At 45.8% G+C, this 24,375-nt stretch overlaps 3 protein-coding genes across 7 annotated transcripts in view; 1 reads left to right on the top strand and 2 right to left on the bottom strand.

The window, feature by feature from the left end:
* The window catches only part of dennd2da (DENN/MADD domain containing 2Da), a 30,388-nt gene extending 27,806 nt beyond the window's left edge, over positions 1–2,582 (top strand). For all 5 annotated transcript variants that reach the window (XM_072681228.1, XM_072681229.1, XM_072681232.1 and 2 more), the window contains 5 exons: positions 1–143; positions 378–428; positions 1,382–1,463; positions 1,831–2,073; positions 2,197–2,582. The exon at positions 1–143 is cut by the window's left edge and continues 29 nt beyond it. In XM_072681228.1, coding sequence (XP_072537329.1) covers positions 1–143; positions 378–428; positions 1,382–1,463; positions 1,831–2,073; positions 2,197–2,261 — 584 coding nt within the window. In that variant the 3' untranslated portion in view covers positions 2,262–2,582. The remainder of the gene's footprint in view (positions 144–377; positions 429–1,381; positions 1,464–1,830; positions 2,074–2,196) is intronic.
* Positions 2,583–3,903: 1,321 nt separating this feature from the next.
* On the bottom strand, positions 3,904–7,597 carry dram2a (DNA-damage regulated autophagy modulator 2a). Its single transcript, XM_072680747.1, has 7 exons — positions 7,285–7,597; positions 7,043–7,110; positions 5,952–6,094; positions 5,600–5,777; positions 4,831–4,913; positions 4,223–4,315; positions 3,904–4,145 (listed from the first exon to the last, which is right to left on the bottom strand). The coding sequence occupies exons 1-7, from the start codon at positions 7,413–7,415 to the stop codon at positions 4,023–4,025; spliced, it is 819 nt and encodes a 272-aa protein (XP_072536848.1). The 5' UTR covers positions 7,416–7,597; the 3' UTR covers positions 3,904–4,022.
* Positions 7,598–13,143: 5,546 nt separating this feature from the next.
* cept1a (choline/ethanolamine phosphotransferase 1a) lies at positions 13,144–23,995 on the bottom strand. The gene is made up of 5 exons (XM_072681227.1): positions 23,537–23,995; positions 22,610–22,741; positions 21,096–21,254; positions 20,240–20,362; positions 13,144–20,114 (listed from the first exon to the last, which is right to left on the bottom strand). Exons 1-5 carry the CDS (start codon positions 23,786–23,788, stop codon positions 19,983–19,985), a joined length of 798 nt encoding a protein of 265 aa, XP_072537328.1. The 5' UTR covers positions 23,789–23,995; the 3' UTR covers positions 13,144–19,982.
* Positions 23,996–24,375: the final 380 nt, after the last annotated feature.

The following is a 24,375-nucleotide window of genomic DNA, read 5'->3' as shown; positions in this document are numbered from 1 at the left end:
CTGTTCTTCTTCATCCCTTCATCTGGCAGCACACGCTCATCTCCATCGTTCCTGAGATCCTGATAGATGTGGTGATGGCCCCCACTCCATACCTGCTGGGGGTCCAGAAGCGGCTCACCGACCAGGTCACTGACCAGGGCGATGTGAGTAACTGACCGCGGCGCGGTGGACGGTGATGTGATTCAGTCTTCAGGACCCAGCAGACAGTCCAGATGTTTGCTCTGACACACCTGGACCAGGACATGATCACATGAGTACCTGGTCCAGGTGTGCTGAGAGCTGAGTTAGCGCAGACATCTGGCCCCTGTGCTGGGTCCTGAGGAGGTGTGTGAGTGTGTGTCTGACTCTCACTGTCATCATGTTTACACTCCTATCAGCTGCTGGCGGTGGACCTATCAGAGGGCAGGAAGCAGACCTTCATCAGACAAGTGAGTTTATTATTTATTTTTATTTTTTCTGCAAAATCAGAACAAAATCTTCTGATCAGAAGAAGAGAAACTCTTTGATGTTAACTAGTGTAATGTAACACTTCCTTCCTGTGAACAGATGATGATACTGTGTGAATCTCTGCTGCCACCTGGTGGCCACAGTTCATATTGTAGCTTGTTCAGGTGAAGTCGTCTCAGCTGTGTGTTTCTGCTGTTCCTGTAGCTTCACATAATCCTGATCTTTACTCTTCAGCAGAACAGCAGAACTTTAATGGACGTCAGTGTAGAAGGTTTATTCCGAGTGTTGGAGCATTTCTACTGGCCCTGAAATTCTGATACTGTATAGAGATCAGCTGCAGATTCAGCTTATGGAAAAAAGAGAGAGACAGTAGAGATGCGGAGGTTTCTTTCTGACAGTGATGGTATTCTCAAACAGAGCTTTCAGAAGCACTCTTCACCTGTTCACCTGTCTACCTGTTCACCTGTCTACCTGTTCACTTGTCTACATGTCTACCTGTTCACCTGTCTACCTGTTCACCTGTCTACATGTTCACCTGTTCACCTGTCTACATGTCTACCTGTTCACCGGTCTACATGTTCACCTGTCTACCTGTCTACATGTCTACCTGTTCACTTGTCTACATGTCTACCTGTTCACCTGTCTACATGTCTACCTGTTCACCTGTCTACATGTTCACCTGTTCACCTGTCTACCTGTTCACCTGTCTACCTGTTCACTTGTCTACATGTCTACCTGTTCACCTGTCTACATGTTCACCTGTTCACCGGTCTACCTGTTCACCGGTCTACATGTTCACCTGTCTACCTGTCTACATGTCTACCTGTTCATCTGTCTACATGTCTACCTGTTCACCGGTCTACATGTTCACCTACAGTCAGGGTACCCAGTGCAGGTGTGTGGAGCAGAGCGCTGAGCGTGTTTGTGTTCACAGATCGGGGACGAGGACTCCATTATACCCCACAAACTGAAAGAGGAGATCCTGCAGGCTCTGAAGAGCCGGAGTGAGAAAGCCAGTGAGTTCTGTTCACTCATTAAAGCCAGAACAGAAGATACCTCACAATCAGGACACACCTGTACACACAATCTACAGTACAGTAATATCATACTTTACACCCTTAAATAACAGAGTTTATGATTATTATTTTCATATTCACAATTTACATCAGTAATCCCGCCTACAAATATACTGTATACCTTAATTCTATATGATACAGAGCAGACTGAGGCTGAACCTCCGCTGAGTTGAAGTGATTCATTTATTTAATGACATAATTAACTGCATATTTAATAAAGGAGCGCTGTATATCAGATATATGTATAATATATAAATATTAGAGTTCAGTAAATATTGATGTGTCTGTGCTGTGTTTGGTTCTGTAGCTCTGGAGGAGCTGAATCAGGTGGTTCCCGAAGCGTTCCTGCCGTTCTTCGTAAAGACGGTCGGACACTTCGCTAAGCACATCGTGCGGAGCGGGCCGGACAAGCCGGGGCAGTTCCAGAAGAGGAGCTTCTATAAAGCTCTGGAGTCTAAGAGCACGCGCCACTTCGTCAAGAAGTTCGTAGAGACGCAGATGTTTGACCTGTTTATTCAGGAGGTGGAGCAAAGGCCCCCCAATCAGGATGGTATATATACACCCTATGTACAGTTGACTGGGTGGGGGGGAGATGAATTCAGTTGATGGATGCGGACGGCGGTAGAGGGCGCTCTCTTCTGTCTGAGGTTCATTCCTCTCCTCTCCTCTCCAGGTTTTTTTGAACGGAAGATCGTGGAGTACCAGAGGAAGATGAGGGAAAAGGCCAAGAAACACTAGGAGCCGAGACATGAGGGAAGTGTGTGTGTGGGTGTGTGTGTGATTGCGGAGAGTGTAGATAGCACAGGTAGATTATTTAACTTATCTGCTCATCACTGTAATCGGAACTGTAAATGGGGATTTTCTGTGTGTTAGTTTGAATGTGTGTAACACTGTATAGGGGAGTGTGTGTGTGAGTTAGTGTGTGTGAGTTAGTGTGTGTGTGTGTGTGTGTGTGTGTGTGAGAATAATGGACTGCAGGCTGTAGTGGAGGTGATGAGTTAATGGGTCCAGATTAATGGATGAAACTGAGCCAGTGTTGAAATAAAGACCTTCACCTTTAACCCGTTTCTGAGTGTTCACTGTTCTGAGGTCAGTTCACCCTGCAGGGCTCTGTCTGAGATCTACAGACAGCTCAGCTACTGTACTACTATACATGATTCAGTATCTACTATAAATGATTCAGTATCTACTATAAATGATTCAGTATCTACTATAAAGGATTCAGTATCTACTATAAATGATTCAGTATCTAGTATAAATGATTCATTATCTACTATAAATGATTCAGTATCTACTATAAAGGATTCAGTATCTACTATAAATGATTCAGTATCTAGTATAAATGATTTAGTATCTAATATAAATGATTCAGTATCTACTATAAAGGATTCAGTATCTACTATAAATGATTCAGTATCTAGTATAAATGATTCAGTATCTACTATAAATGATTCAGTATCTAGTATAAATGATTCAGTATCTACTATAAATGATTCAGTATCTAGTATAAATGATTCATTATCTACTATAAAGGATTCAGTATCTACTATAAAGGATTCAGTATCTACTATAAATAATTCAGTATCTAGTATAAATGATTCAGTATCTACTATAAATGATTCAGTATCTAGTATAAATGATTCAGTATCTACTATAAATGATTCAGTATCTAGTATAAACTGTGTGGGGTGTGTGTGTTGCTGTACGGAGCTGTGTGTGTGGGGTGTGTGCTCTTCAGGAAAAGGATGTGGTTTTTAAAGAGGCTAAAGCTGCTTCTCAGAACTTTCCATTTTATTACTCAGAACCTCCTTCACCCGATTCACTACCAGAGGAACCTGCCGGCCAATCAGAGCCCAGAACCCTGCAGTAACCTGATTAATTCATCAGTGTTCAATACACCTGATCTGTATGTGTGTGTGTGTGTATATGTGTATGTGTATGTGTGTGTGTGTGTGTGTGTGTGTGTTTTAGTGTATCCAGAGGATTTTGCTTCCAGTCTTTAAATATAAAACACACTTTTACATATAAAAATGTTGGGTTCTAGCGGTCTGTCCGGCTCTGCTGCAGCTAAGTTACATCCTACAACATCCTAGCAGCCACCTGGACGCCATAGCAACAGCCTAGCAACAACTACTATCAACTAGTTAACCCCCCCCCCTCCCCCCACCACCTAGAAACATCTTAGCAACTACCTGGAACACCATAGAAACCGCCTTACAACAACCACTTGATGGAATTGGATGAAGCTGTGCAGGCGCTGTGTTCAGGAGGTGAATGAAAATCCTGACTGCAGCGGAGGTGCCGGCGGTCGGAACGAAGTCCTGGGGCGGAGTACATTTTTAAATTGTTCAAAAAAAGGAAGAGAAAGAGTAGTGTGGTTCTGCTCGCTCACTTCCTGAGATCCAGATCACACAGAGAGATAGTTAGGGGGTGGTAAACAAGCAGATGCTCCTCTGTCAACTGCAGTCGTACAGCCGAGCCACAGGGGGCAGTGTGAGGTCAGATGTTCCCCGCTAGCAGTGGGGAGTGTTCTCCATGGTGGAGGCGCTGTCTCTCCTCGTACAGAGGGTAGCTGTACAGGTGGTTGCTCTGCAGGATGGGCTGAACCCGCAGAGAGATTTTCTACAGTGAGGAGAACGGCAGTGTCAGACGCACGTGTACAATCAACCGCTAGAAACAACAACAGAAATCAGACTCACCTGGAAGTCACGGATGTAGGTGAAGAAGAAGCAGATGAAGGAGAAGGCCAGAGACCACTCCGCCCCCGCACTCACCAGGTGAGGCAGGTAACCCTAAACACACACACACACACACACACACACACACACACACACACACACAAACACACAGAATATTCAGTCATTTATAAAAAGGCACTTCCTGAAGTAAATACACAGACAGCACAGCTTGGTTGCTATGGGGTTGCTAGGTGGTTACTAAGCTTTTTTGTAATAGTTGCTATCCTGTTGCTATGTGTCTGTTATTGCGTATCAGGGGTTGCTAAACAGTTGCCATGGTATTCATGTCCATGTGTTCTTGTTGGGAGGTGGTTCTTACGGTGTTCCAGGTAATCGTGAGGTTGTTGCTAGGGTGATGCTGTGGTGTGCAGGAGGCTGCTAGGGTGTTTCTAGACGGTTGTTATGTGGTTGATTTACTAGCTGATACTCGTTGTTGCTATGCTGTAGCTGTGGTGTGCAGGAGGCTGCTAGGGTGTTTTTGGGTGGTTGGTGGGGTGGTGTTGCTATGCTGTAGCTTTAGCCTGTCCGGCTGCTGCGAGGGTGTAGCTTCATGCTGAGCAGTAGCTTACTCTCTCTCCGGGGATCCAGTGCAGCTTGGTGGCCACTTCGTCTCCGGGCAGCTCGTCGTACATCAGCATCGACGACACGAACACTGAGAGGCGCGGTCAAGGAGCAGCAGACCGTTCTTACACTGCCCGGCAGGCTGACTGCACACACGGCCCTCAACCACAGCGACCACACATTCCCATGTACCTAACACTCCTCCGGGATCCCAGAGCACAGGGTCAGCCATGCTACAGCCATGATAGGGTTAAAGGCCTTGCTTAAGGGCCCAATAGTGGCAGCTTAGCCGACCCAGGTATCGACCCCACAACCCTGTGATCTAACTGGGTTAGATCTGAGCACCACTGCCCCATTACATACCAGGTCCCTCACTAGCAGAGGCGATGAGGTCCAGATTCCAGCTCTGGACGTGCAGTGGCTGAGCCTCGCTCTGAGGTTATGGAATCAAATAAAATAAACGATCTGAATAAAGAAACTGGGCCTCGATCACCAAACTGTCCTAAGAAGAAATGACTCCACTATCACAGTGTTAATGAAGGTTCTGACGTTCTCCAGAGGTTCATCTGTGGGGTGTGTTGAGTTTAGGAGGACAGTGGGATCATCACTATGAGAGCAGAGAGAATGGTTTGGTGATGTTCATGAATTAAATCTTTACATTGTGAAAACTGTGATTATACTGTCACACGATTCACACCCCACCCCACCGGGTAACGGACCCTAACGCTCTGACGAGGTGGGGGACACTGCAGGCAGCGTGGTGATCAGTGAGGATACACACGATGATGCTAAGGAGGCACCACACCCCCACGGCCATGCGAGCCCACAGGATGTCGGTTCCATGGAAACGCGGCTGCATGCGGTACGACACGCCCGTCTGCACCAGGATGTACAGTGCTCCGGGGCCAAAGGTCAGCCCCGCCCCGAACAGGTGCATCGACATCATATCTGTTTTCTGTTAAACGTCAAAACAACGACACCAGACACACCAGAGACCCTCCATTATACAGCACCTACAGTCCTGCCAGAGCAGACAGGGTTTCTAATAAAGTGGCCAGTGAGTGGAAGCACAGAGTAGGTGTTTCTCATAAAGTGGCCAGTGAGGGGGTGAAATGATGCAGATTAAAACCTGAAAGTTGGCGACGACACACATCCCTACAGAGCTGAACACTCCGAGCAGGAAGCCCACATAATTCAGCATCTGCAGACTGGACTCAGACGCCGAGATCAGAGCCTGGACCTGCTTATAGCGCACATACACCGTACACAGACCTGAAACACACACACACACACACACACACTAGATCTCACAACAATTCACATATGAAATATTTAAAACGATTAATAATAATAACTGTATTTACTGTCCAGTCCATAAGTATTTGGACAGTGTGTCTGTACACCACCTTAATGGATCTGAACTGATGTGACTGAAGTTCAGACAGATTTAAGGAGTTTAAAGGAGTTCAGGAGTCACAGCTGTTCCTAAAGTCTCTCCATTTTCATAGAATCAAAAGTAACTGGACAACTGACTGTAGCACTGGCGCTACGAGACTAATGCAGCTGATCAGTGATTTTAAGGCCTTTTAAGAGTTTTAAGATGATCAGCCAATTGCTGATATCGATTTAGGGCGGGGCTGTATGCCACATCTACCTTTCCAGGTAACCTTGGTTACACATCATCTCGCAGGGCTGCCCTGTGGAGCTCAGAGTGTCGTTACTCACTGCACTGAGCTGAGTGACGGACTCTGGAGAGGGTATCTGGTGAGTGCAGTTGAAGTCCTCAGGCAGTTAGTTTTACACTCTCTACAGAGTTCCAGTCAGAAGAGGTAAAGCACTGGCTTTACTGGGTTTCTGCTGCTGTGTGCAATCCGTATTGCCATCTAGTGGTAGAAAAAGGAACTGTAGAGTCCTATGACCAACAGGCCCTGCGCAACACTGCAGCATATGATCTGACCAGCTCTCAGGATCGACTAAATTATCGCCTGATCACATATTTGAGCTGAAAATCTGAAACCCATACATAGCTGATCAATCCTACCAGCTGTAATTTAGACCAGAGATGATTTTTGGCAACACTGAAACAAAACTACTGTATAAATACTCGCAGAGATCATACAAAACCAGCCTGTTATCAGTGGTAAAATCAGACTGAACCTGTAGGTCAGTGAGAGACACACAGAGACACACAGAGACACACAGAGAGGAAGACAGTGTTACCCAGGAAAGCCGAGATGCAGAGCATGAAACCAAACACACACCGTTCAGGAACCTCCGTGCCCGTATCACTGCAAACACACACACACACACACACACACACACACACACGGATTAATGAAGTGCAGCAGCAGACTCAGAGCTTTGATGATCTGGCTCTGTTGCTCTTTTCCTCATTTGCATGTTGCCGCAAAAACCTCCCCACGTGGACGAGCCCGACAGTAAACATCCCAGTAAGCTCTCACCTGATGTACGGCAGCAGCAGGTCAGTGTGGCCCAGAAGGACGGAGACGGTGTAGGTCAGAACCAAAGTCCCACATGACCAGGAGATCAGAACCACAGGCAGAACAGACAGGCCTTTCTGAAACCACAGCATACTGACACACACACACACACACACACACACACATACACACACACACACACACTCACACTCACACTCTAACAGACACAGACCTATAGAATCCCTCCATACACACAAGTCTAGAGTCCCTTAAATGACTAAATGACCACACATCACACACACAATCTCTTTCACACACATAGGCGCATGCGTGCACACACACGCATGCGTACACACACACACACACACACACACACACACACACACACACACACACAAAAAGAATGAACAGTAAGGGAAAGTAAAGCCAAGGCTGAATAAATCCCAAACACGCATCAGATCAGATCAGTACATTAGTCTCACACACACACACACACACACACTATTTGTGAGGAGTTAAGACACACACACCAACACACACACTGCTGGAGTTAGACAGATCTTCTCAAAGAGAAAGACAGAAATGAAAAGTCTGTTAGAACTGAGAGTTTAAGTGCTGTAGGGGAGTGTGTGTGAGAGAGTGTGTGTGTGTGTGTGTGTGTGTGTGTGTGTGTGAGAGAGAGTGTGTGTGAGTGTGTGTGTAAGTGTGTGCGAGAGAGTGTGTGTGTGTGTGTGAGTGTGTGTGTAGGTGTGTGTGTGTGTGTGTGTGTGTGTGACAGAGATTCCTTTCCAGTCTTGTGACAACGTCAGCTGATTCTCATTCACCATTACACTCACATCTTAGGAGCTGCACAGTGTGTGTGAGAATCATTGTTTTAATAATAATAATAATAATAATAATAAATACAAGATAATAGTATGAATAATTATTATTAATAATTGTATTATTTTATTTTTGTCATTTTAATTATTTAGCTTCATTTTAGTTTCCTTTTTGATTGTAATCCTTTTTCTGCTTGTTTTAGTCTTACTTTGAGCTCATATATAATATATTTATAAAATACATTTCATTTCTAATTTGTTTTTATTTCCTCTAATAGTAAAGTCAGATTTATTAGTAGAGCTTTTTACAACTGTTGTCGTCACAAAGCAGCTTTACATAAATAGTGATTAATAAAAGACAGAGACAAAAAAAGAAATAACATAAGACATGAAGGATCAAAGACCCCCAGTTGGTTTGATGCAGGTAGAGGGGACCTCAGCGGTCAGTATTCCAGCAGGTCGGGCTGGATGGTCATTTACTGGGAGAAGGTAAAGAGGCAGAGTTAGTTCTGAGAGAATTTTATAGAGATCAGAGAATGTTGATCAGTATCAGAGTGTGTCTGACGATTCCGGCAGGTCTGACTATAACAGTCTAATTAAAAGGAGAGAGCCAGAAGGTAACACAGACATGGGAGCACCCTGAAACACTAGCGTCCATCTGCTCCACCGTCCACAAACCTGAGTGATCGCGTGTAAGCAGCGAGACGACAGTTCCAGCATCTCAGTGTACTACAATTCCCTGTGTCCGCGAACCCTGGACCTGCAGCCCTTATCTAAGAAACATTAATTACCAAAAGCTAAACTAAACAGATTAGTTTCAGCCTAGATTTAAAGACTGAGACTGTGTCTGAGTCCCGAACATTATCTGGAAGGTTATTCCAGAGTTGGGAGGCTTTATAAGAAAAGGCTCCTCCCCCTGATGAGGGTTTCTGAATTTTGGGAACGCGTAAGAGTCCAGCACCCTGAGATCTAAGTCTCGATGGTTCGTAATATGTAATAAGATCCTGCAGGTACTCAGGAGCGAGGCCATGTAGGGCTTTATATGTTAATAGAAGAATTTTATAATCAGTGCTGAACTGAACTGGGAGCAGTGCAGTGCTGATAGAACTGGACTGATATGGTCAGATGTTCTAGCTTTAATAAGAACCCTGACTGCAGTGTTCTGAAGCAGCTGAAGTTTATTGAGGTTCCTGCTGGAACAACCTGACAGTAGTGCATTACAGTAATCTAGCCTTGAGGTAATAAAAGCATGTACTAGCTTTTCTGTGTCCTGTAGAGAGGAGGAGTCTCTTAGTTTGGAGATGTTCCTAAGCTGCATGAAGGCTGTTCTACTAATATTAGCTAGATGTTGCTCAAATGATAAATCCGATCAAATGATAAATCCAATATGACTCAGAAATAATGGAAGCATCAGCCAAGTCTAACATTAAGTCTATTAAGTTTATATTATATTAAGTTTATTTCTAGAGTCTTTTGGACCTAAAAGGAGAACTTCGGTTTTGTCACTGTTAAGGAGAAGGAAGTTGTGACATCCAGAGTTTTATATCCTTTACACAGTCCTCCATTTTCTGTAATCTAAATTTATCATCAGGTTTGGCTGATATATAGAGCTGTGTGTCATCTGCATAGAAGTGGAAATTAACGCCATGTCTGCTTATAACTGAACCCAGTGCTAACATGTATAATGTAAATAATAGCGGTCCTAAAATAGAGCCCTGCAGAACTCCATATCTTACTTCTTATTTCTAAATCTTTTATCTTCATGATCTGATAGAGTTCAGTTAGATATGATCTGAATCATGATAGGTCTGTTCCTGTGATTCCAACCATGTTCTCTAATCTTTCTAGTAGAATAGTGTGATCTACTGTATCAGAGGCTGCACTGAGGTCTAGTAGAGCTAATAAAGATACATAGCCTTGATCAGAGGCAGTAAGGAGATGGTGTGTCATCTTTACTAGGGCTGTCTCTGTGCTGTGATTGGTTCTGAAGGGCTGTCTCTGTGCTGTGATTGGGTCTGAAGGGCTGTCTCTGTGCTGTGATTGGGTCTGAAGGGCTGTTTCTGTGCTGTAATTGGGTCTGAAGGGCTGTTTCTGTGCTGTGATTGGGTCTGAAGGACTGTCTCTGTGCTGTGATTGGGTCTGAAGGACTGTCTCTGGGTTGTGATTGGGTCTGAAGGGCTGTCTCTGTGCTGTGATTGGGTCTGAAGGGCAGTCTCTGTGCTGTAATTGGGTCTGAAGGACTGTCTCTGTGCTGTAATTGGGTCTGAAGGGCTGTCTCTGTGCTGTAATTGGGTCTGAAGGGCTGTTTCTGTGCTGTGATTGGGTCTGAAGGACTGTCTCTGTGCTGTGATTGGGTCTGAAGGGCTGTCTCTGTGCTGTGATTGGGTCTGAAGGGCAGTCTCTGTGCTGTGATTGGGTCTGAAGGGCTGTCTCTGGGCTGTGATTGGGTCTGAAGGGCTGTCTCTGGGCTGTGATTGAGTCTGAAGGGCTGTCTCTGTGCTGTGATTGGGTCTGAAGGGCTGTCTCTGGGCTGTGATTGGGTCTGAAGGACTGTCTCTGTGCTGTGATTGGGTCTGAAGGACTGTCTGTGTGCTGTGATTAGGTCTGAAGGGCTGTCTCTGTGCTGTGATTGGGTCTGAAGGGCTGTCTCTGGGCTGTGATTGGGTCTGAAGGGCTGTCTCTGTGCTGTGTTTGGGTCTGAAGGGCTGTCTCTGTGCTGTAATTGGGTCTGAAGGGCTGTTTCTGTGCTGTGATTGGGTCTGAAGGACTGTCTCTGTGCTGTGATTGGGTCTGAAGGACTGTCTCTGTGCTGTGATTGGGTCTGAAGGACTGTCTCTGGGTTGTGATTGGGTCTGAAGGGCTGTCTCTGTGCTGTGATTGGGTCTGAAGGGCAGTCTCTGTGCTGTGATTGGGTCTGAAGGACTGTCTCTGTGCTGTAATTGGGTCTGAAGGGCTGTTTCTGTGCTGTAATTGGGTCTGAAGGGCTGTTTCTGTGCTGTGATTGGGTCTGAAGGACTGTCTCTGTGCTGTGATTGGGTCTGAAGGACTGTCTCTGGGTTGTGATTGGGTCTGAAGGGCTGTCTCTGTGCTGTGATTGGGTCTGAAGGGCAGTCTCTGTGCTGTAATTGGGTCTGAAGGACTGTCTCTGTGCTGTAATTGGGTCTGAAGGGCTGTCTCTGTGCTGTAATTGGGTCTGAAGGGCTGTTTCTGTGCTGTGATTGGGTCTGAAGGACTGTCTCTGTGCTGTGATTGGGTCTGAAGGGCTGTCTCTGTGCTGTGATTGGGTCTGAAGGGCTGTCTCTGGGCTGTGATTGGGTCTGAAGGGCTGTCTCTGGGCTGTGATTGAGTCTGAAGGGCTGTCTCTGGGCTGTGATTGGGTCTGAAGGGCTGTCTCTGGGCTGTGATTGGGTCTGAAGGACTGTCTCTGTGCTGTGATTGGGTCTGAAGGACTGTCTGTGCTGTGATTGGGTCTGAAGGGCTGTCTCTGTGCTGTGATTAGGTCTGAAGGACTGTCTCTGTGCTGTGATTAGGTCTGAAGGACTGTCTCTGTGCTGTGATTGGGTCTGAAGGGCTGTCTCTGTGCTGTGATTGGGTCTGAAGGGCTGTTTCTGTGCTGTGATTGGGTCAGAAGGGCTGTCTCTGTGCTGTGATTGGGTCTGAAGGGCTGTCTCTGTGCTGTGATTGGGTCTGAAGGGCTGTCTCTGTGCTGTGATTGGGTCTGAAGGGCTGTCTCTGTGCTGTGATTGGGTCTGAAGGGCTGTTTCTGTGCTGTGATTGGGTCAGAAGGGCTGTCTCTGTGCTGTGATTGGGTCTGAAGGGCTGTCTCTGTGCTGTGATTGGGTCTGAAGGGCTGTCTCTGTGCTGTGATTGGGTCTGAAGGGCTGTCTCTGTGCTGTGATTGGGTCTGAAGGGACTGTCTCTGTGCTGTGATTGGGTCATGTTTACTCAGGTATAAGCAGAGTTGTTGGGCCACAGCTTTTTCTAATATCTTGGATATAAATGTGAGGTTGGAGACGGGTCTGTAATTAGACGATACACTAGGATCAAGACCTGGTTTCTTGATTAAAGGGTTTATGACGGCTAATTTAAGGGTTTGGGGAACATGCCCTAAGCTAAGGGATGAGTTTACTATTGTTAAAAGAGGTCTGATTATAATTGGGAGAATTTCTTTTAGTATTTTAGAGGGAATTGGGTCGAGTGGACAGGTTGTAGAATTTGATGAGGAAATCATTAGTTCTAGTTCTGGCTGTGGAAGTGGGTAGAAGGCTTCCAGCCTTTGTTCTACAAATAAGTTTTGTTCTAAAGCAGCTCCACCAGGTGACGGCCATGTCTGATGTAATAAGCAAGGTTGGACTTGTTGTCTAATATTTTCTATTTTATTAATAAATCATTAAAAAAACATGTCTGGTTAAAGATGTTGGAATCTGGGGTTGAGAATCTGCCTGGCTTTTAGTAAGTTTAGAGATCTCAGTAAAAAAGAATTCTGGGATTGTTTTTGGTGGTCTGCCGTTTGCGCTCTAGTTTCCGCACTGTTTGTTTTAAGGTAGGAGTATGATCACTGTTCCACATAGTTTACTTTTTATATATTTATATGACTCTGTGTGTAAGGACACCTTGGTGAGTGTGTATGAGGAATTAATAGATTAACAGATTTAAAGCACAGTCAGGGAGTGAGTCCCCCAAAAGGACACACTGTACACGTGCATTTCTGGACAGTGTGAGAGCTGCAGGAGCAGCATGTGGGCGGAGGCGGTAGAGTAACACTACAGGATTTTACACTAATATGACTCTATGGGTTCTGCAGAGTTACAACAGTTCTGGAGAGAGGTTCTCCTCCTGCAGCTCCACCACCAAACCTCCATAGTGCAGTAGCAGCAGCAGCGCTCCGGCCCGGAGTGGGAATGACGGAGACGCCGTTCTCCCCCTGTTACAGTCAGTGGAGCGTCAGCATGGAAATGATACAGGTGACACAGGTGCGGTCAAACCCGTAACTCGTATATTCATGCCACTGAAGCTTCACTGGGTCAGGTGGTCAGACAGAAGGAGGCGGAGCCTGGCGTCCGTTAGCAGAAATATAACAGTCTTTATTTTTCCGGCTGCGAGTCTATTAGAAAATTAACGTCTTTACAGGAAACAGAACACAGAACACACATGATCAGTACAACAGAAATGGCAAAACTGAACAAATACTAACAGCAGCGTCACTGTGGCAGAACACACTCGCTGACGGAAGGTGTGTGAGGACTTTGGTTGGGCTTACTGGCTGTGGGTGAACTGGTTAAATTGGGCAATGTAACAGCACACCAGCAGCCTGGGTTTACAGTCAGGGGAAAACCAGCAGAGCTGCTGGATGAGTGACAAGAGGCGGGGCTTAAGGAAGCAGGATTAAGGAGGCGGGGCTTAAGGAGGCCATTGTTTTGGCAATAAAGAAAAAAAAATTGAAAAGTTCCCCCACCTTAACCCTCCGGTTTACGATCTGGGTCAAATGAGCCCGTTTCAAACACAGGAAAAATATTCAGCCTTTCTGGAGCATGAAACAACCTGAAGGTCCTGCTGGGTTTAATTACCATAATAAACTCATTATAACTTATTAAATCCCTTAGAAAAGAGAGATTAACAGTAAAAAGACCTGCGAGGCCACATAATCTAAATAACAGCTAATGAAATAACGTATAACTCTGTTAGCCGTGAGAATTTTAATTCCACTAATGTGGATTCTGATGGCTGGCTGAGCGCTGGGTTAACCTGACCGGGACATCGGTGCTGTTCCTCACAGAAGAACATAAACAGCAGGGCTAACCAGAACCTCCCAAACCAGCCAAGACCTGTTCAGTGCTTCTTCAGCTTTAGCACTAGCGCTACAGGGTGATGTAGCCGGCTAACTTAGCCAACACTGTAGTACTGACCATTCATATCTGACCTATTAGCATTGTGCTAACTGCATGTCCAGGTTCGTACACTAAACACAAAGTGCAGTTAGCTTCAGTGCTAACTGGTGTGCTAAACGGTTGTGCTAGCTACATTATCTTTTTAGCTTCAGTGCTAATTAGTGAGGTATAAGCTCCCATTAGCTCACAGAGTAACTCAAAAGATCAGACACTAAACCGGTCCTGGCTGATCGACTACAGTCGTTAAGAACGGGGTTCTTTAAGGGTTCTTGATTTCTATGTAGAACTGTGACAATCCAAAGAACCACCTGAATGCATAAATGGTTCTAGGTATTTTGTGGTTCTCCTCTATGATGGAAATCTGCTGTATTTGGATCATTCAGTTTTAGTAACAGTGTGTAAATCTGAGCAGGAGGTCGACACGGTTTCACCTCGGTACACCAGCGGTTCTAAATCCTGGACGTGTTACAGGTCAATCATAATGAACAATTCTACACATTTCATTAGCTTTCATAATGAACACGTTTATACAAGTGCAGGTTTTACACGTCTGAAATGATGAAGTGTCGAGACAGAGGCGTGATTCTCTAGACGTGTATCTGCAGGAAATGAAGACTTCTGAAAATGTCCTCAGAGATACAGATATGAGGTCAGAACAGAGGAAACACTGGAGTGGAGAAAGAAAATCAAATAAAAATGATACAATTTCTCTCATAAACTAAAAAAAAAAACACTTTAAAACAGAATATCATGGTTTCTAGAGCAGGAAAGTTCAGATCCGGAAAGTTAAATCCGCCTCAGGACTCTGCTCCCGCCGCAGGGCCGGCTCCTGGCTTTAGGGAGTTCTCCTCCATGATGGAAAATCTGCTGTATTTGATTTAAACGGTTCTATCGAGCTCCAGAACCCGCTGTTTAATAAAGGGAAGTACAATAATATGCTAGCACACTTTGGTCCATGTTCTAGATAACAGAGTCATACAGTGTCAGAACCCACAGAACGGAGTCTTACAGAGCCGCCCAGCAGCTGGAACAAAATCCCGGGCTGGATTCTTACTCTCTGGATTCATTTCCATAAAACCCAGAATGCCGTAACAGAACCCGGTAACACACAGTAACACTCCCGGATCCGGACAAACAGAACGGGCTGTGATCAGGAATGTGAGGAAAGGCACCGATACCAACAGCAACCCTCCATCAGAAATCATCGCTAACTCCTCCACTCACTCACTCTCACGCGCACTCTCACACTCGCGCACTCTCGCACTCGCGCACTCTCTCTCACACTCGCGCACACTCTCACTCACTCTCACACTCACTCACTCTCAAACTCACTCTCGCGCACGCCGCTGAGAGGTAGGCAGTAAAATAAAAGGTGTTTTGTGGACGAGGTGTTTAAACTCAGCTATTCACAAGAACCTGGAAGCGCTCGGTCGCTGAACACCACCTTCCTCCATCCTACACTGAACGCTGAGCGCTACACGCTAACGCTGAGGAAGTTAACGCAGTGATGTCCCCTGACGGTTATCTAGCTCTGTACGGAAGCTACGAGGCTAATTAGCACAGTGCTAACTGCATGCCCAGATCATCACACCTGCCGTCAAACCCGTCCAGAAGCGCAGTTATAAAGAAAACGTGGGCTTCACGTGGCCGCTACCGTGCTTAGCCTTGCTAGCATACTTTGGTCCATGTTCTAGATAACAGAGAGTCATACAGCGCCAGAGGCCACAGAACCAGTCTATCAGAGACTACTGAACTGCTGAGCACTGGTTGGGAACAGACGTGGTCATGAACAGGAAGACCGACAGAGAAAATCCTACATTTAGCTGATTTTAGCTGTTAGCATCCTGGCTGGGAATTTCCCCACTGCGGGACTAATAAAGGACGATCTTATCTAATTACAGACTCATAAAAACACAATCTAATAACAGATAATTGTAATAACACGGTGCTGCAGAGCCGTACGGGGGGGTTGGGGGGGGTTGGCGAGTTAGCAGTTAGCAAGCTGGCTAATTCGCTTATGAACAGTAAAAACACTGTTAAAAACAATGATAATAAAAGTACATATATTCACAATACAGCTGCACACATGTAGGTAACAGGGTGGTTGTATGTGTAGCCTGATTAGCCAAACAGCTAACAGCCTCAAGAGTTTACTGACAGAGGGCCTAAATAAAGGAAACAGCTAAAACCAGCTTTTATTCACTGCTGCTTTCCGAAGGTCAGCGCAGCTAAACTCACAAATCCACAGGTCAAACACACAGTTTCACACAGGAAGTGTGTTCAGCAGTGAGAGGCATGAAAACGCTCAATTACTGAGAACAATTAACGAGTTAACGAGTGACAACAGCTAGTGACCGGACCTGGACACGCAGTTAGCACCCCGCTGTATAACAGGGCTAATTGGTGGGTATAAGAGTCTAGTAATTGTTAGCTACACTGGCCTTAGCTTTAGAGCTAACCGATAGGAAAAGGCTCTCAGTACTTATATTAGCATCCCTGCGCTGCGGCTAACCGGTAGATATAAGCCTCCATTACTTTCGAGCTCGCTGGCTACATTAGCCTCGTAGCTCCAGTGAGCACCAAGCGTGTCTCAGCTAATCGACTATATTTGGAGTTCAGGAGCACTGAACCCTTCTCAGGTGCGCGTTCTCTAAAGGTAGATAAACATGGTCACCAGCAGCGATTAGCATTTCTCTTCTCAACCTAAATACCTCTTTTAAAAATGTACAACATGCGCATTTCCCATGTCCTGCTGGAGGTGGCGCTGTTCCTACAGTCTCTAGTTCTAACGTACAGTTTCCTCAAATACTTTAAACGTAGATCTGTAGACTGGAGCTACAAGGCTAATGTTGCTAACAATTAAGATTAGCGTATTAGCTTTAGCCAGTTAGCATGGTGCTAACGTGATTCATGTCTAAATCAGCACACTCTCTCCTCAAAGCGTGTGGAGGTGTTCTGTGATCTCTAATCTGGTTTCGACACTATGTGACCGTTATCTAGAACCGTGACTGAAGTAAACAGTCTCAGGAGCGCAAATCGTCTACGTGATTCTGTCATTCATTTTTCTTCATGCAAAAGAGTGTTAGCACTGTGCTAACAGGCGGATACTAATAATCTTCCATTGTTGGCTAGCTACATTAGCCTCACAGCTCCAGTGTAAAAGTAAACTGAACATCTTGGCTAATCAACTTTATTTGGCGTGAGGGGGAAACTGGGCGTTTTTGGTTTGAAAACTATTGCTTTAGCTTGTGCGCTAAACTGTTAGCTGCTAACATGGATGGTTACAGTAAACGGTCTGTAATGACATCACAAAGGGAAGTGACCTGCATAGTTGCTTTGACCTCATGAATAATAATGATCAGCTCTCAGATCCCAATCAGATCCCAATCAGATCCCAATCAGCCTTCAGTTAATTTCCTCACCTTTCAACTTCGACTAGCACAGAACCTTAGCTAGCACGCCTTCGCTAAACCTCATATCTCCAAAACGGAAACTCTGACGGAGCAGAAAAATAACTTTAAAAGGCAAATATGAATAGAATATTAATAGAAGTATAAAAAGTCTCATAAACGTACATCAGAGCCACAAGGTCAGTCAAGCTTTTACACAACACGACTTACTGTCCCTTTAAATACCTCATATTAACTTAAAGCAGTTTCTACTTCAATCTCTCATCGTCTCCTAATGTATGCATGAATAAAATGATGGATCTCTGGAAATCTGTTATGATTCGAGTGTAAAATCATAAAGACAGAATGGAAAGACCTTTAATGTGCATAGAGTGAGTCTGTAAGCTGTACAATAAAAGTAAAGTGTGAGAAATAAAGGCACGCAAATCAGCAGATCATCACACGAACTCAGGTGTGTAGACACGGACCCGAGGAGACGGGTTAGTGACCAGATCACGGGTTCTCTTTTCTTTTCGGATTTGGCAGAACTGCAGAACTGCAGCCCAATCTGAAATCACGCTGGAACTCCGTGAGCTGATTTAAAGATTCATTCTCCTCGACTCAGAATTCAGTTCCCTCCTAAACCCAGAATTAATCCAACTGTGATTAGAATAATCAGGGCTGAACTCTGGCACCGCCGCCCCTCACTGCAGTAAGCACAGTGCAGGACCGCAGGTTGCGTGCAATGGTTTGTGCACCCAGGTCTCCAGATACAGCTGCTGATGATGTGAGTGTACACTCCCATACACGCCTACCGCACACTCCCATACACGCCTACCGCACACTCCCATACACACCTACTGTTTATTAAGTCAGTATAATAAATCTGAGTATATTAATATATCTTTAAAATTCAGTAAATAAATAGAAATTGTGTTACATTTTCATTTTTTAAGTTTTGTTGATGTTTACTGTAGAGCATGGGTGCACAAACATTTGCACATGACTATATATATCATGATTTGGTCACTTAAGATGAAAAATGTCACTAGAAATCAATTGAACGCTATTTCATTCTTATTATAATTATTATTAAAAATAAACCCTGTCATTTTCATTTCTTCAGGTCTTTCACCGTTTATCCTGTTATGTGAGGATTACCCAACTATAGTCGATCAGTCAAGACATGATTGGTGACTGAAGTGAACACTAGATCAGAATCCAGCTCCCTGCCCTGGATTTGATCATCCCTGGTAGGTGTGACTGTATGTAGCCAATCAGTTACACTAACTGTTCCCTTACCTTCCAGCTAGAACAAAATCCAGGACTGGAAACTGGGTTTAAGGTCCAGATCTGAAGACCTGGGTTCTGGAGTGAAATGTAACGAGATGATGGATGGTTATGTAGAACAGTGAGCATCGTGAGATCATCTCACTCACTCTCTCTCCTCAAAGCGTGAGGAGGTGTTCAGTGTTATCTAGAACATGGACTGGAGTATGGACAAAATCCAGGCTTTTAGATGCTGCTACTGTGTTTAGCTATATGCTAATGTGCTTCAGTTCATGTTCTAGAGGAGCATTGCTGTAAGGATTTGATTGCATTCAGCCACAACAGATCACCAGCCCACCTCATAATCCCAAAAGTACTGGATGGAGCTCCTCCACCATCACTCCAGAGAACACAGTTCTTCCACTGCTCCACAGCTCCTCAATGCTGGGGGGCTTTATACCCCTCTAGCCCACGCCTGGCATTATTAGGCAGCATGGAGCCGATAGGGTCATGATGTTGATCTGCTCCAGAGAGTCCTATTCTATTGGCAGTACTTCTTCTCTACAGGGGCTAGACAAACTGTGTGTGCATTTGCACATCTGTGTCAGCAATATTTAAAGTAGCTGAATGCATTCATTAGAAGGGGTGTCCACAAACATTTGGACATGTAGAGCAGCTCCAGTGCTAAACTAATAAAGCAGTGTTATGCAGAATGTCTCGGCTGATCGACTACATCTTGGGGAAAGAGAGAAAATCTGTAAATGTTTTTTTACCTGTTGAAACTCTGCAGAGATTAGCTGCTCCACCACGTTCACAGAGACGCTAATTAGCTTAGCTTCACTGGTTTAGTGGAGGGTTTCCACAGGTAGGGTGATCAACGGCCAGACTGGCCTGAACAGACCTCAGAAAACCCAACTGAACAAAGGAGGAAGAGGAGAAGGAGGAAAAGGAGGAAGAGGAGGAGGAGGAGGAGGAGACAGCTGTAGACGCTCCTCTGGCCACTGCTACTGATCAGCAGCTCTACAGTAACTCCTCCCTCCGTTAGATTCGGTGTATTTGTTATAAACATGCCGCAAACTTGAAGTTCAGGCTGAAAATGTGAACTTAAATACCACACTGAACCGAACGCCACAACACCCCCAGTAACCCCTCCCTCCATAAAACCCTCCCGGACCCCCGTTACTCCCAGACTCTGAAGAGTTCTGCGTCATCCGGCTGTGTTTGGGCTCGGAATTCATTACATTCACTGTAATAACTGACCTGCAGGGGGACGGAGTGTGTGAGAGTGTGTGTGTGTGTGTGTGTGTGTGTGTGTGTGTGTGTGTGTGTGTGTGTGTGAGAGAGAGTGTGTGTTAGTGGTTGTTGCGGTAGTCTTGTTTGGAGGATTCCGGCTTGCGGAGGCTGAACACACTGATGTTTAGTTGGGCAGCGATCTGCTTACACACACTCACGCAGTAACACACCAGATCAGAACCGGACAGAACCTGAAACAGAACATCAGAACCAGAGTAAACCACACCGGCCTGCTCACCCTCTGCTCCTACTGCAAATCATTAAGAACACACAGCTCTATTAGGAACAGTGTAGTCAATATTTTAACAGCACTCACCAGCGCCACCCAGAGCAGGAGGTGTTCACTGAAGTAGCTGAAATACTGATTCAGGCACAGCAGCAGCGGACTCAGGAAGGCCAGGTCATTACGATGCATTTCACTTTTAGTCATATGAGCAACCTAACACACACACACACATACACACACACACAGAGACACAGACACACATCAAACAGAGTTACACATGCTACAGCTCCGCAGGGTACTTACTGCCCTAAACCTCAGGATATGTGGGTGGATTTAAATTTTGAAAACTAATAATTAATAAACAATTAAATATTACAGAAAAAGCTCCGTCTGAAGCAGACGTCTGAAGCTCTAATAAAAGCTCCTCACAGAAAGTTCTTCACCTAATGGTGATGAAGACGCTGCCTGATGCCTGAGACACGGTTCTACCAGAGTTCTGAGAAGAGTTCGGCTCTAGAACCTGCTTTTAGAACCAGATCATTAAAATGGTGGAGGGATACATGCTGCAGGGTGTAGTGCGGCTACAGAAAGTAGTCCCTAAAGAGAACTGCATTAGTTCAGATTCTCTATTCACTATTTTACCTTCATCATCATCATCATCATCATCACTATATAAAACTCAGAAGACTCGTGTAGCTGCACTGGTGGGTTTGGATAGGAGATCAATTATGGGCTGTATCTGTGTCGTCATGGCGACCGACGCCTGCTTCCATTCACCTCCACTGTACAGAGATCAGAGTCAGGCAGAACTACAGTAAATTATGGGCTGTATCTGTGTCGTCATGGCGACCGACGCCTGCTTCCATTCACCTCCACTGTACAGAGATTAGAGTCAGGCAGAACTACAGTAAACGTGACTATTATAAATATTCTGTGTCCGTCTTACCACCAGCCGGTTGGTTATCTTGGCAGACACGAAGCCGAAAGTTAGTACGTAGAGGCAGGGGTGCGTCTGGAACAGCCGCTCAGACGACATCTTATAGGTCAGCAGAGCCAGAGAAATCACCACTGCGATGTGGAAGGCTGGTGACAGTACACTCGTCCCCTGGAGGAAGATGAGGAGGAAAATAGAAACTGAGGTGAGACCGCGATGTGTCTCGGTCTGTCTCTCTGTCTCTCACGTAACTTTTGTTATGTCCCCTTACTTCTGTTTTATTCGGATTTAAATGTTTAATGAAACTCTTCTGGCTTTGTAATTGCAGACAGTGATTGGACGCTGGTGAGTTTGTGTCACGGGACGGTGAGGGAGAGGACCCAAGCACAGAGAGGAAAGCCTGTAAGCACAGGCCTTATGGGATGTAAGGTGACTGTGGGTGCTTTAGTGTACTGTGGGACAACAGCTGCTCCCAGCAATCCTGGCAGTGGAGGTCCATCATCTTACCACTGCGCCACCAGCAAGCACAGGCAGTGGGTGGAGCTGCACCCTATAAAACAATGAAATAAAAAAGGCGGGAAAACCAAACAAAGGAGACGCCAAGATGGCGAAGCTCAGGCTGAGGAACGCTAGCACTAAACAACTGTCTCTGTCTCTGTGTCGCTCACTCACACACACTCACAGTCTCTCTCTGGAGAGGGAACTAACTGAAGCAGTCCTTTCAAAGCTTTGTTAGATCTGTTTGATTGTTGAGCTGTGATCTCTTAAGCTTTTTTCTTTTACAACCGTGTTATCTTCTTTTCCTTTTCTCTCAGCTCTGTGAACCGTACTGATCACCCCTCTACACAGGTGTGACAGAGCAGTGCCGTTTGCCACAGTCTTAAATGCTGTGACCACCAGGTGTGTCTGATTGGCACTAATTACCCCCTAGTATCGCTGGGCACTGAAGTTCCCTTGGGTGACAGTGCCTTGTTGTTGTCTCCCTCTGCTGGTAGGAGGCGTCAGACACTGAGACTCCTTACAGTTTGCTTTCAGTCCCACGAATATCAGCCCAGATCAGTAAAGGTGCACGTATTTGTCACATTGACACTGCGAAATGTGTCCTCTGCATTTAACCCATCTCTGGTAGTGAACACACACACACACACACACACACACACACACACACACTAGTGAGCTAGGGGCAGTGAGTACACACACACACCCAGAGCGGTGGGCAGCCAACTCCAGCACCCGGGGAGCAGAGGGGGTAAAGGGCCTTGCTCAAGGGCCCAACAGTGGCATCCTGCCGAGCCCGGGAATCGAACCCACAACCCTGTTGTTGATATCCCGGCGCTCTAACCGCTGAGCACCACTGCCACACACTCATTCATAATACTGATCCTGAGACCCACTGGTGATGAGAGGTGTATGAACTGGGCCGGGTCTGGTAAATCAGAACTTGATATTGATGATATCCAATCTATAAACAGACGAGTAGAAAAACGCAGCAGAGAGCTCTCCTCTGGCCTCGCTGCAACACTCACTGCAATCGTGGATCCGTTTTTGCCCATCCCGCCTGTGAAAATGACCCGGAAGTAGTTTGTGCAGGAGAAAACGGCCCCCAGCAGAGTGAAGATCGCAGGGATGATTTTAATCTGGATGTTCAGAACTGGAATCTGAAGAACACACACAGACCCGAGCATTAGACACATTCAGAGGAAACATACAGCACCTGCCCATCACATCAGCGCAGCGCTCGGTACTCCACAGCATAACACACACGTTACAGCAACAGGGTAAATAAGAACGTCTGTCTGTCCGTCCGTGCGTCTGTCCGTCTGTCTGTCCGTCCGTCTGCATCAGCAAAACTCATTAATCAGATTACTGATTACTGTAAAACTAGAGGCAGACTTCAGACACCCAGCCTGATCTCAGCAGATCATCTAGTAGAGGTCAAAGCCCCACATCTTTATACTGATCCGTTACTATTAGACATGCACTGAGTGATCGCCCGCTGACTGCATTAGTGTACTAATTAGTATATTAGTATATTAGTACAGTTTAAATGTATGTATATAAACATTAGCAGCATTAGCAAGTTTTAATCACAGATATGAGCAGATCTGATCAGCCCTGCGCTCACTCTCGTTCAAAATGACACAGGATGGGCGGAGCTGAACATGTTTAAACTGGATGGAGTGGAGAGTCTGGTAAGTGTGTTTGGTTGAATTATGGGTGTTACTGTTCCACTGTAGAACGGTTCCACACTGCAGACGCTAAACCTCTGTTCATGGAACAGAAACATGACGGCGCAGCAGCAAAAACAAAGGATCGAGATTAACACAGACAATCCTCATCCATTAAAACACACCTGGATCGCCTGATCTCTAATCAGACATCATGGAGTTTAAAAGCACTATGAGGTGATTGGACGGTGATTGGGGTGAATTAAGCATGTTAAAGGAAATTACCACATATTGCCAAAAAGCTGTTCCTCCGAAGGCAGCCAGCAAGTACAAGCTTATAATGAAGATTTGCACCTCAGTCACATCGATTCTGCTCAGGAGGAGGAGGAAGTGGAGGAGGAGGAGGAAGAGGAAGAGGAGGAGTGATTCACAGGAGAATTTCATCCATGCAGAAATAAACACAACACAGTGCTCACCAAACACCCCATAAAACACACTGACCATCAGGACATACAGTGCTATGCCTCCTAAATTCATAAGGGGGCGCTCATAAACACACCTCGCAGAAAGGGTTATTAGTATTCATTTTATTGGATCAACAGCAGAACCCTTTAGTAATACTATCCAGAACCAATTATAAAAGAACCATCCAGGAGAATCTCCACTAGAACAGCAGAGCATTCAAAGGGTTCTTTGAGTCAGTATGAAACCGCTGCTTTACCACAGAACCCCTGAAGAGCCTACAGAGCTTCCTACAGTGTGAAAAGCAGAGAGGTCACTACACTACAAATCTGCTATCCCCCCCACTATCCCCCACTGCCCCCCCTCTATCAACCCTCTATCCCCCACACTATCCCCCACTGCCCCCCCTCTATCAACCCTCTATCCCCCACACTATCCCCCACTGTCCCCCCTCTATCAACCCTCTATCCCCCACACTATCCCCCACTGTCCCCCCCTCTATCCCCTCACTGCCCCCCCACTATCCCCCACTGCCCCCCCTCTATCAACCCTCTATCCCCCACACTATCCCCCACTGTCCCCCCCTCTATCCCCTCACTGCCCCCCCTCTATCCCCCCACTGTCCCCCTCCATCAACCCTCTATCCCCCCACTGTCCCCCTA

This window comes from Salminus brasiliensis, chromosome 6 (genome assembly GCF_030463535.1).
Source record: "Salminus brasiliensis chromosome 6, fSalBra1.hap2, whole genome shotgun sequence".
Lineage (NCBI taxonomy): Eukaryota > Metazoa > Chordata > Actinopteri > Characiformes > Bryconidae > Salminus > Salminus brasiliensis.
This window is presented reverse-complemented; position numbering and strand designations above follow the sequence as displayed.

Coding starts and splice junctions, on each gene's coding strand:
- dram2a (XM_072680747.1), bottom strand. CDS start 7,415: ATGCTGTGGTTTCAGAAAGGCCTGTCTGTTCTGCCTGTGGTTCTGATC. Junction 5,778..5,951: donor GTGTCGTCGCCAACTTTCAG/GTTTTAATCTGC, acceptor GACGTTTAACAG/AAAACAGATATGATGTCGAT. Junction 4,914..5,599: donor CCTCCTTAGCATCATCGTGT/GTATCCTCACTG, acceptor CGCGCCTCTCAG/TGTTCGTGTCGTCGATGCTG.
- cept1a (XM_072681227.1), bottom strand. CDS start 23,788: ATGAATTTAGGAGGCATAGCACTGTATGTCCTGATGGTCAGTGTGTTT. Junction 21,255..22,609: donor AAAACGGATCCACGATTGCA/GTGAGTGTTGCA, acceptor ATCTTCCTCCAG/GGGACGAGTGTACTGTCACC. Junction 20,115..20,239: donor TCCTGCTCTGGGTGGCGCTG/GTGAGTGCTGTT, acceptor GTTCTGTTTCAG/GTTCTGTCCGGTTCTGATCT.